At 44.3% G+C, this 12,507-nt stretch overlaps 1 protein-coding gene across 4 annotated transcripts in view; it reads left to right on the forward strand.

The window, feature by feature from the left end:
• The window catches only part of COPS7B (COP9 signalosome subunit 7B), a 24,857-nt gene that overhangs the window by 9,139 nt on the left and 3,211 nt on the right, over nucleotides 1-12,507 (forward strand). For 3 of the 4 annotated variants that reach the window (XM_023762366.1, XM_006082638.3, XM_006082639.3), the window contains exons 3-6: nucleotides 2,876-2,951; nucleotides 5,677-5,765; nucleotides 7,752-7,954; nucleotides 9,760-9,865. In XM_023762366.1, the coding sequence (XP_023618134.1) occupies nucleotides 2,876-2,951; nucleotides 5,677-5,765; nucleotides 7,752-7,954; nucleotides 9,760-9,865 (474 nt within the window). The remainder of the gene's footprint in view (nucleotides 1-2,875; nucleotides 2,952-5,676; nucleotides 5,766-7,751; nucleotides 7,955-9,759; nucleotides 9,866-12,507) is intronic. The other variant, XM_023762367.1, reaches the window with a different exon arrangement.

The following is a 12,507-nucleotide window of genomic DNA, read 5'->3' on the forward strand; positions in this document are numbered from 1 at the left end:
CAGGAGCCCCAACTGGGGACGGGGAACTTGCAACCCAGAAATGTTGACCAGAACCAAATCTGTGACCCCTGGGTATGCGGGCCAACTCGCTTACCTCTGGGCCCACCAGCCAGGGCGGAGGCGGTTGTCTTTTGTTGGCTGGTTCTTCACGTCACGACCACTAGGACACTTCTGCTGTTGGCTGCTGGCTCCACACCTACAGCTTTGTGGTGAATCAGCCCGTTGTAGTAGGAGTTGCAGGCCTTCAGATGACTGGACTTGCTGCTGTACATCTGCTTGTTCCTCTTAATGAGGATACTGGAGCAGTTCCCTATGACCATCCATTGTAGGCACGTGGACATAGCGTCATTTCTTCTCCCTGCAACAGCTGGAGACCAAAAGAGCTGCTTTTATTTTTTTAATTGTGAGTTTTTTTTAATATCAGTGTTGTTGAGACTATGCTCCATTGTGCTTACCCTTGTTTCCTTACAGCTTAATATGTAGACGGACACACTGGGCTTTCAATACAATTTAATATATCAGAGAAGGAAAAGGAATGCTATGAGAAAAATTGAGGAGAACTGGGTTCTTTTTAAAAAAATAGACTTTATATTTTAGAGCAGTTTAAAAAAATATTTTTATTGGTTTCAGAGAGGAAGGTAGAGGAAGAGAGAGATAGAAACATCAATGATGAGAGAGAATCACTGATTGGCTGCCTCCTGCACATCTCACACTGGGGGTCAAGCCCACAACCCGGGCATGTGCCCTGACCGGGAATTGAACTGTTATCTCCTGGTTCATAGGTCAGTGCTCAACCACTGAGCCATGCTGGCCAGGCTAGAGCAGTTTTAGATTCACAGCAAAATTGAAAGAAAGGTAGAGATTTACCATATATCCCCTGCCCTCACACATGCATAGGCTCCCCCGTTACCAATATCCCTCACCAGTGTGGAGCCTGCATTAACACATCATTATCACCCAAAGTCCATAATTTACATTGGGTTCATTCTTGGTGCTGTACATTCTATGGGTTTGAACAAATGCATAATGCCATGTATCCCCTATTACAGTATCATACAGAGTAGTTTCACTGCCCTAGAACTCCTCTGTATTCTACCTGTTCATCACTCCCTTCCCTCTAACCCCTGGCAACCACTGACAGATCTATTTACTGTTGTTGTAATTTTGACTTTTCTATTATGCTATAGAGCAGTGGTCGCCAACCTTTCAGACTTCACAGACCACCAGTTGGTGACCGTTGCTCCAAAGGTTTCCTTAAACCAGTGGTCCCCAAACTTCTGGACCTCACGAACCACCAGTGGTCCTCGGACCACCAGTTGGCACACGCTGCTATAGAGGGAATCATATAAAATGTGGCTTTTTCAGATAGGCTTCTTTCACTTAGTAATATGCATTTAAATTTCCTCTGTGTCTTTTCATGGCTTGATAGCTAATCATTTAAATAGAAGAGATGACTAAGGGATAATCTGTTCCTTCAGGTTCATAAAAAGCCTGAAAGAATATGCCAACTAGTTGTTTTGTAATTGTGAAAGATTGGCTAAGAGGAGATGGATGAAAATTAAAACTGGAAAGACCTTATTGATTTGGGCCAGTGGGAGAAGTTTTGGAGCATCTGCTCTAGAGGAAATAGTCTGTTACCGCTAGTTTTGTAATCATCTGTTTGAAAAGTGGAGATTGGATTAGATGGTCTCTTCCACCTCTGATTCAGGACCTCAGGAGGTTGTTAACAGACCTGGAAAGGTAGACTGGGATATTAGGATGCTTGCTCTAATTTGGGGTGTTTAACAAATCTCCTTTACCTCCCCATAGTTTGTTTTGTTTTTTCCATATGTAAGCCTGGAATAAGCTAGTTGACTTACAGTGGTTTGAAATTACAAATGTAGTATCTTGGAACCCTTTATTAAACTTAATGCTTTTATTGATTTCAGAGAGAGGAAGGGAGAGGGATAGAAATGTCAATGATGAGAGAAGCATTGATCGGCTGCCTCCTGCACACCCCCTACTGGGGATGGAGCCTGCAATTCCGGGCATGTGCCTGGACTGGGAATCCAACTGTGACCTCCTAGTTCATGGGTTGATGCTCAACCACTGAGCAACACTGGCCAGGCTTGGAACCCTTTTTTAAAAGATGGTTAAAATTGAGTAGTATTTCATTGGTGTCCATAGAATAACTTGGGTTGTCCTGTTTAAACTTCACTGAGTTTGGTAAATTGGAAGAGTAACAGGTCCATATTTGTGAGTAAAAGAAACACCCAGTTAAGGTAATTGACAGCAGAGCAGTTCAGGAAGAATACATTCTCTTTCGTTTTTCTTCTAAAGAAAGCTCTTTGACACCAACATTAGTGAGGAATAAGTAATTTTAATGAAAAGTTTTACTTAGGGTTGCCTGATATCCTGGTTTCTTGTCCCAACCTGGCTCTTCTGTCACACCTTATGCTGTGCTCATCTCTCTCAGCGTCACAGTCGCATAGAGTCCTGAAACTTGGAACCAACCCTACATTTTGTTTAATTTGGATTTGATAGTGGCTCATGCTGTACCTGCCAAGATGGTATGTGGACAAGGTTGCTCCAGTGTTCATTTTAATGGCAAGGGAATCTTGAGAAAACTTGAACTGCTTCTAATACTGCTTTGTGTATCTGTTGAAGCAAAAGCAGTTCCTTGGGCATGCTATGTGAAGTTTAAAGAAAAGAATTCCTGAGAGAGAAAAGTTAAATTGGGGGCTTTACTAATCTTAATACTTTTTTCCCAAAGAAAGAGTTGGAAGGGACCAGCTAATAGAATACAGAACTGTGGCACATGTCACCCGCCTTCTGCTTGAACACTGCAGTGATTGATAGACAGCTTGGTCTCTGAACTGTTTCTTTTCCTACTCAGCTTGCAGAAGGAGCTAATGCTGCGTATTTGCAGTTGCTGAACCTGTTTGCCTATGGAACATACCCAGATTACATAGGTGAGTTGGTTAAGATCCTCCAAAGACTGTTCTCAGTTATATCCCTCTGTTTAGATGTGTTGCCTCCAAGAGGATCACCGAGGTTTGGGATGTAAAGGATGGGGTGGAACTTCCTGACCTGGCTGTTGCCCATTTTACTGTGCTCTGTAGGTGATCTTATATGAGGACTCTTCCTTCTCACCTTTTATTTCTTAATGGGTAAAATGGGGACTATGTTTATGCTTGTCCATAAATATAGCCCTTGTTTATTTTCCAGATGAGATTCTTGATGACTGATGTTTGTAGAACACTTGGAGTGTTGTGAAATGTCAGAATACCCACTTGTAAAGTATTTAAACATTTTAAATATTATAAAAATAATATTGCTAAACTATATTGAAGAAAATTTGGAAAATAGGGGGCGTAAGTTACTCATAGTTGTACCAGTGTTAAACTGCTGTTAGTGTTATGGTGCTGGGTTTTCCCCCTCTGCTTGGGTTTTCTATTATGTACGTGTGATTAGATTATGTACACAATTTTATATCTTGCTTTTTTCCCCACTTATTTCATAGGCATTCATGTTTTAAGTCTGTGAAGTCATTTTTAGTATTTCACCATCTACTACTCCATAATTGACTTAGTCCATTCTCTTATGTAGGTAATTTGAGTCATTTAAAATTAGAATCATAAATATTAGGAATGAGGTGCATGCATGTCCAAATGCTAACTTACCTCCCATCCAAGCCATTTTTGTCTGGCTTCCCTGGCTTATTTTAGTGGCATGACAAAGGCCTGGTAGTTTATTTTAGTGGTGTGACTCAGAACATTCCCTACTATATCCCTGACTTACCCTCTTTCTTACTCTCTTTCTTGCTCCTTACTTCTGCTTACTCTTTGCTGCTGTCAGACTGTATAGTTTCCCACTTGCCAGTTTTTCCTGACCTTCACTTTGTTCCAATGAGTGTGTCCTCTGTTTCTGTCCTCACTGTAGAGGCAGAATTGCAGAGACTCTGGAACCAGACTGCCTGCATATTCTAGCTCCACTTCCACTGGTCGTGTCATTGGAAAATTAAATAATCTTCTCTGCCTCAGTTTCCTTCTCTGTAATAATCCATGTCCTCTACCTGTACTCCTTGGGTGAGATGTTTCAGAATTTAGAATTTGTGGGAATTAAAAAAGGTAATATGATGCATATGCATTTTTATGTAACACCCTTGAGGGGTGTGGGCAGCACCTGTAGTCAAACACAATCATAATTTGTTTAATCCTCACCCAAGAATATGTTTCTATTGATTTTTTTAGAGAGAGAGAGAGGAAGGGATTGAGAGAGAGACAGATAGACAGACAGACATCGATGTAAGAGAGAAACATCATCAGTTATCTCCCCTATGTGCTCTGACCTGGGAGTGAACCTGCAAGCTAGGTATGTTCCCTGAGCAGTAATCGAATCGCAACCTTTTGGTGTATGGAACCACATTGTAGGCAACAGAGCCACCCGCCAGGGCTGCCATCATAGTTTGTAGCAAAATAAGTGAATGTTCACAACAAATGGGATAAAAAGCCCACCTTAATTCAGGTCAGGAATTGCTAACAGATAAATTTTAGTACCATGCTCAAGGGGAAAAAAAAATCAGTTTGGATTCACCCTTTTGGAGTCCAGTATTATGGATAAGGAATTGAGAGCATTTAGAACCTATCTCATGAGGTTGTTGTGAGGGCTGGATGTGTGTATGTGCCTCTGGATCTGTGTGTGCATCTACACTAAGTTAAGCATGTCCTGTATGTTACCTGTGGCTGCCGCCATGGCTGTTGTTAGCGTCATTGCTATTACTGAAATTTTGCCCATCCTTCAAGGCTCATCTCAAACTCTGTTTCTTTTTCCCCTCTCCTGTATCTCCTAATGTGATTGGACTCACTTGCTCTCTTTCTCCTACGCCTTATCCCCCTCTTTCCTAGCTTTGTCTCTCTCTTTCTCCCACATCCCTTCCCCCTCTCTTCCTCACCCTTTTGCTCTCTTGTGGTAGTTTGGACCTTCTGTTAGTTCTGCCTTGCATTTGTAGCTGTTGAAACATGTACTTGTAACACTGAGGGTAAGTCCAGGGCCACTGAGTTGCATAGTTCCAGGTGGTTGGTGCCCCTGGAGATGTGTGGTGCAGCAGTCCTGACAAGGCCCATCTTATTTATCCTCCGTGCCCCTGAATCATTTAAGATTGTGCCTTGCACATAACAGATGCTCAGTGAAGATGTGTTGAACTTGATTGAATGTCACAAAGGGTACAAATAGTACTATTCCATTAGGATAATTTGTCATCATTTTGTGCATTCATGCCTGGATTTTCAGGAGTTTAAGCTCCTTGTGTGTAGAGACTGAGTCTTGTCTTCTTTGGAAGCACATGGTCTTCCAGCTGCTCTGGAAGGCTGACGATCCTGAGGCCACCATGCTGTGAGGAAGTCCAAGATGCACAGCGAGCCTTGTCCAAGGCACGCTGGCCACTAGTCCCAGCTGATCCCAGCCTCGGAGAAGAGGAGCTTCCAGAGGATTCTAGTCCCTAGTCCTTCTAGTCCCCCCACGCCATTCAAGCTGTAGAGAAGGAAAAAACTCTTTTGGGTGCACCTTGTCTGAATAAGTGCAGAGTCATGAGTGACTTAGTAGTAGATTTGGTGTGAGGAAATGGTGTGCTTATTCCATAGAGAAATCCTAATTTTATTTTGTGTCTTGATTTTTGTGGTGGGTGGGACTGAGCAGCCAACAAGGAGAGCCTGCCAGAACTGAGCACAGCTCAGCAGAACAAGCTGAAGCACCTTACCATCGTGAGCTTGGCGTCGAGAATGAAGGTACAGTTCTGAATCCTTTCCTGTCTCCTCCCCTCAAGGCAGGTCTGTAATTGGCATAAATGTGGGAATTCCCAGCTACATACAGTAGAGTCATAGCATAAATGCATAGGATTTGCTCGGCAAAGGACAAAAGATAAAAAGATAATTAAAATAGTGTTGACAATTACTCACCCTCCCATTTAGGAAAAATATGCCCAGGAGTGATAGTGAATCAGCAGATCTCAGTTCTGGCATGCCGTGGTGCCTCATGTGGTGTGAGTGTTTGCCATTCCTAAAGGGAGATTGCTGTCTAAAGATAGGTATTTTTCAAACAGCAGGGCATCTCAGGGCAAGTGAACCACTTCATTTGTTGCTCAGTGTACAGTGAACTGTACTAATGCTGGAGGAAAAACTTGCTGTGTTGGACTTACTGAGAAGTAATTTTTAATATGCTCCCTTCCTCTAGGGATTTTCTTCTTATTTATTTTTGTTAATCCTCACCTGAGGATATTTTTCCATTGATTTTTATAGAGTGGAAGGAAAGGGGAAAGACAGAGTGAGAGAAATACAACAAATGGTTGCCTCCTGCATTGGGGCTAGGAATCGAGCCTGTAACCAAGGTATGTGCCCTTGATCAGAATCAAACCCGGGGGCCCTTCAGTCTGTGGGCCAACACTCTATCTACTGAGCTAAACCGGCCAGGGCCCTCTGGGGATTTTCAAGATTAATTATACTAATTGGAGTTTTTGCCTTACATGCTAGCTTTAGACCTGAACCTTCTGTAAGATGTCACTCCATTATATCCGAGTTTGCCCCCACTCACTTTAGCAGCAGCCTTGCAACCAGCTGCTCATAGTCATTAACAAAGAAGATCCAGATTAGGTTAGCTGATAGTTGATTTGGCTCTCTGCCCAATCCCAGCCTGAGTAAATTTTTGTGGGGCTATGCTTTGAAGAAGTTGCTTTTGGATTTCCCCTCTGTGATGGAGCTTGAGAGGTATATGTTTGTTCTTGTATTGCCATTTCAGATGCTGAAATCACTTTACCTTATCTAATCACAAACTTCTGATTCTTAGCCTGACATTTCAGAGGGGAGGCCTATTTTGTTAGGAAATGATGACCTGTTATTTATTTATATTTTTGTCCTGATCATGGACTTCTTAAGTGTACCAAAGAGTAGTAGTAACTTTTTCCTTTATTTTTGCAACCTGTCATTGTAAGTTCACCTATCGCCCCTGGATTTCAGACCTTTAGTCATAAAAAACCCCTCTAGGTAGGTGTGCTCTCTTCTCTGTATCCATTTCTTCCTGTCAGTTTCTGCAGATTTGATCACTATGTTAATTTCCAGACTAAACGTAATGTGTCAGGATTTGCAGAAAACTGGATGTTTAGATATCCAGTTGTCTTGGAGTCATGCAGAATGTTGGTACAGCCTAAAAAAGGACTGTTGTTGGGAATTGACATTGGTTACAAGAGTCTGAGAAAACAACTGTAAACTTGAGGATGACTGAGCTGGCTGTACTGCTGGCCACCTATAGTGGATGTGTTAGCCTGCATGTGTTTTTGCTTGTGCCCTCAGTTCTCCTCGCCAGCATCTGAGATTGTTTGGAGTTTTGTGATGAGCTGGCATTTTATGCAAAGTCTGCAAGCTTTCAGAAGGTGGCAGAATGGCATATACCAAGTATATACCAAGTATTTCCTTTTCTCTTCTGGAAAGAGTCTTTAGGATCCCAAAGAGTTTGCTTGAGAGCATGAAAGCTGAAGGCGGGGCAAAGTCCAGGAGGCAGAGAATCTTGGAGAATGCATTTCTAGATGGGCTATGGGTTTTGTTTGGATCCCATACGTCTTATAGCTCATTTATCCATCTCTTGTTGCCATAGATGTTAATAATTATCGTTACACTGCATTTCCCAAAGCCCAGAGGCAGCTGTTGGCTATGTCGGTAATACTTGCATTTCTTTAATGTTTGCCAGTGGTTTTTGTAAATATCACATGGCCTTATCTGCAGTGTATCCCCTACTCCGTGCTGCTGAAGGACCTGGAGATGCGGAATCTCCGGGAACTGGAAGACCTCATTATCGAGGCTGTCTACACTGACATCATCCAGGGCAAGCTGGACCAGCGAAACCAGCTTCTGGAAGTGGACTTCTGCATTGGCCGTGACATCCGAAAGAAGGACATCAATAATATTGTCAAGACCTTGCATGAGTGGTGAGGCTGAAAGATGGAGAGTTCCCCTCTCTTTAGACAGGGGGATAGCTAGCCTCTGCTTGGGGAAATATGGTCTCCAGGTATTAGCTGGGGCTCCCTGGGAGCTGGGGTCGTAGGATAGTAAGGCAGAGAATTAGGGGCTACATTTGTGACTATAGCTGTGTTGCAACAGGAATCATTTCAGGCCTCTTAGTGCCTTGGTTGTAAAATAGTTCTTATCCTAGTGTAGCTGAGGACTATTTAATGGTGGGCTGTAAAATTCTCAGGGTTGGCAGGTGGAGCCTCTGAAGCCTAGCTATGTGACAGGGACCCTGTGCTTTGCAAACTCAGGAAGTTAGTGTTGGTAAGATTCTTTGGGTAAGAGAAACCATGTTCAGCATCAGTAACATTGGGCTAGTGTTTATAAAAACACTAGAGGCCCGGTGCACAAAAATTTGTGCACTCGGTGCGGGGGAGAGGGGGTCCCTCAGCCCGGCCTGTGCCCTCTCGCAGTCTGGTACCCCTTGGGAGATAATGACCTGCTGGCTTAGGCCCGCTCCCGGGTGGCAGAGGGCAGGCCCAATCCCTAGGTGCAGCCCCTGGTCGGGCTCAGAGCAGGGCCGATTGGGGAGTTGGGGCGCCGCCACCCCTAGTCACACTCAGGGTAGGGTGGATCGAGAGGTTGCGATGCCACCCCTAGTCACACTCAGGGTAGGGCCGATTGGGGGGTTGGGGCACCGCCCCCTGTCACATTCAAGGCAGGGCCGATCAGGGGGTTGGGGTGCTGCCCCCTGTCACGCACAGAGCAGGGCCCATCAGGGGGTTGGGGCGCCGCACCCTGTCACACACAGAGCCGCAGGGCAATCAGGGGGTTGGGGAGCTCCCCCCTATCAGGCACAGAGCAGGGCTGATCAGGGGTTTGGGGCGCCTTCCCCTGTCACGAACAGAGCAGGGCGGATAGGGAGGTTGTGGCCCCACCCCCTGTCACACACAGAGCCGCAGGTCGATCAGGGGGTTTGGTCGCTGCCCCCTGTCACGCTGATCCCGGTGCCGGGAGACCTCGCGGCTCCTCTGATCCCGGTGCTGGGAGGCATATTACCCTTTTACTATATAGGATAGAGGCCTGGTTGGCAGTTAATTTGCATATCGCCCTGATTAGCCAATGGGAAGGGTAGCGGAGGTATGGCTAATTACCATGTTTCTCTATTATTAGATAGGATTGTGAGAGGTAGTGAAGACAAGGAATGGGTTATTCTAAGTTGGAACACAGATTCACACTATATTAATGTGACTATATTCTGGTATATAAAAAGAAGTGGAATATTTGCACGTACTCTATTTTAATGGAATTTGATGTGTGCAAGAACTATTTCAGGTTCTACAAGGGTTTGTTATGAAGTTATTTAAATGATTTGGGGCTTATAAAGCCAGTTGGGCGTAGTTGGAGATGAGGATTTAGCTGGGTTTTGAAGTCTTCAAAATACAAGGTTTTAGAAAATAATTTTTTCTCTCAAGACATGTGTAAACTCTCTCCTAATTCCTTTTATCTCATGATGTGTAAAACTTTACCATGGGATACAGAACTTGGAGATTAAGGCTGTATTCTAAGAAACTACCCCACATCCTCCTCCATATTTGTCTCTTTGTGCCCTATGTTATATACCCTGTTTAGAAACGCTTGTCTTTTGGAAGGAGTATGGAGGTAAGAACCCTGGCAGAGGGGGTGTTACAGAAAGCCCTCGTAAGGAGTTGGGAGGGAGATTTTGGAGTCTGCAGGAGAGCTCCCAGACCTTTATGTGGCTCAAGATTGGCTATCTCCTTTGCAGGTGTGACGGCTGTGAAGCAGTTCTGCTAGGCATTGAGCAGCAAGTTCTGAGAGCCAACCAGTACAAGGAGAACCACAGCCGAACTCAGCAGCAGGTAGAGGCAGAGGTAAGGAAGAGAATTTCGTTCCCCTGCTCCAGGGGATCCCTGTTTGTTCCTTTATCTTGTGAGTCTTGTTGTAGATGAAATAATCAGTCATCAACAAACAGGCACTGGCTGGGTGCTGGGGTAAAGGTGAGTGTGACTCTTTAAGTTAGTATTATTATTATTTTTTTAAAAAGAGCCAGAACACATGGGTTTGTAATCAATGGCTCCCTGATGCAAAACATGGCTACGGAGACCCCTGCTGACAGAACCTGATGCTGCCACCAGGTGGCAGTAGGGATTAGATTAAGTTCAAGAGAAAGTAATTTGCAGAAAAGGCTAAAGATCCCTTCAATACCAATCTACTGATTTACTAGTAATCAACTTCTAGGAAATCTGGAACAGACCACTATGAGAGGAAAGGGAGCATGATCAAAGCCTAGAGCCTTGCCAGTTTTTCTAAAAGTCGATTTTTAGAGAGGAAGGGAGGGGAGAGAGAGAGAAACATCAATGTAAGAGCAGAATGTTGATAGGCTACCTTCTTTCTACATATCCCTGATCGGAGATTGAGCCCACAGCCTAACCTGGGCATGTGCCCTGATGGGATTGAACTGGCAATTTTTCAAACTGGCAGCCTTTCGGTGCACAGGACGATGCCCAAACAACTGAGCCACACTGGTCAGGGCAAGTTTTTTCATTCAGTAAGTGATGATCGGAGTACTAAGTGTAGGTTGTTGATCGTTCCCCAGCAAAGGTTCACTAAATATTTGTTGACTAGAAAAGAAAATAAATCTACAAAGAACAAAAGTATAATTCTTGTTATATTCTGTTGGTATTTATGCTTCTGTTACACTTGACCTAATTTTTTAGCCATTCTATCAACTGAGTTGGTGATCTTTCCTTATTTGTCCTTAAATTAGATTGCTTTTTCTAAGAGGGAAAACTTGATGTTTTCCCCCCCAAATTCTTATAACAGCAGCTTCCCTTTGGTGAGTTGTAGCTTCAAAAACGTTCCCTCTTAGTGCAGTCAGCTCTGTCACTTATTGCCTAAGAATATTCTCTTTCTTTCACAGAAATAACACATATTAATAAGTTACAATTCTAGCAAACCAGGGGAAGATAGAGTAATAACATTGTGATCTGTTTCATGGTCTCTAAAGCATCAGAGCATCTCCTTATTTGTATTTGACTTTGGAGCATGTTTTTCTTCATATTTGTATGTGCATATGTCTGGTGTTGTGTGGAATGTTAATATATATAACATTACAGTTACAAAGTAGGCTTTGTTTGAGTCACGTAGGTAATAAAGTGTAATTGGACAAAGTAAGTCCAGTTTTCCATGACACAGAAAATCCCCCGGGAGTTAGTTTAGTGACAGTCTTGAGGCTTGTTGGCTGCTAGAGCTCACCAAAGAGTGCCTCCTGGTTCCTCCTGGAGAGTGTTCTCTCCATCTCCCAGCTCTTTCCCACTGTGGACTCTGCTTCCTGTTATCTACCTTTGCTTTGCCTCACAACTGAGTGACGTTTTTCTCCCCGGGAAGCTCTTCTCTCTTCTTTTGCCATGTAAGAGGAAGAGGTACTGCTAGGCAAGTATAGATGGGAGGCAGGTCGGTGTGGGCTAGAGTGGTCAGGGCAGGTTTGTGGGAAAGGTGCTTGACTACAGGGAGGGTCAGATGTCTAGCTAAGGAGAAAGCTTGCCCAGGATAGAATAACAGGGTGCTTCAAAGGCGAGATGAATGACTGCTCCGGCCGAGACACAGTGGACTGGTGTGGCTTGAGTGAAGAATGTGTGTTGGGGGAAGGAAGGTACAGGATCATGAGTGGTGTTTCAGGTATGGAGAGAGAACCAAGCTTTCTCTTGAGGATACATCTCATTTCTTTTCCTTGCATGTGACCAGGGTCACTGAGCACCCAAAATAAGGGCTTATTGGGAGGGCAGTACTTGAGGAGGCATTTGAATGAAAAGGGGACAGGATGGGGGGGGGGGGGGGATTGTGCTTTTGTCTGTTTATTTGGTGAAAAGCTTTTGACAGGATCCTGAATCAAAGACTTTTACATGGAATTGAGTTACCAAGAGATGGGGAGTCTGCATTACCCTGGTGGGGAGTGGTGGTAGGGACGGGAAGAGAACACAAATGGCCCTCTGTGAATGGAGCGGGGTGAGAACCTGTGACATCAGATTATGTTAAAGGATGTGAAACAGAATGTTGAACTTTTTTTTGGGAAAAAAAATCCTATCTAATAAAAGAGAAACATGGTAATTAGCCGTACATCCGCTACCCTTCCCATTGGCTAATCAGGGCGATATGCAAATTAACTGCCACCCAAGATGGCGGCCGGCAGCCATGCACTGAAGCGAACAGGGAGGCTTGCTTGCTCCAGTGACGACGGACTCCAACGTTCCCCGCCTGACTTGCCGGCCTCTCAGCTGCAACTCTAAGCAACTATGTTGCAAATAAGAAGCTAAACAAAACCCCAGAAACCTGCTTTAGTCAGCCGGGCTTCAGCCAGCCGGACCGCAACATTGTATCAAATACAGAAGGTAAACAAAGGCCAGAACCTCCTTTCAGCAGCCGAGGCCTCAGAGCTAAAGCTGGCCCAGAATAAAAGAAAAAAAAGAAAAAAAGGAGCGGTTGGGAGCTTCAGTCACCCGCCAGCCTGAAAACG

The sequence above is a fragment of the Myotis lucifugus genome, unplaced genomic scaffold, assembly GCF_000147115.1.
Source record: "Myotis lucifugus unplaced genomic scaffold, Myoluc2.0 scaffold_3, whole genome shotgun sequence".
NCBI lineage: Eukaryota > Metazoa > Chordata > Mammalia > Chiroptera > Vespertilionidae > Myotis > Myotis lucifugus.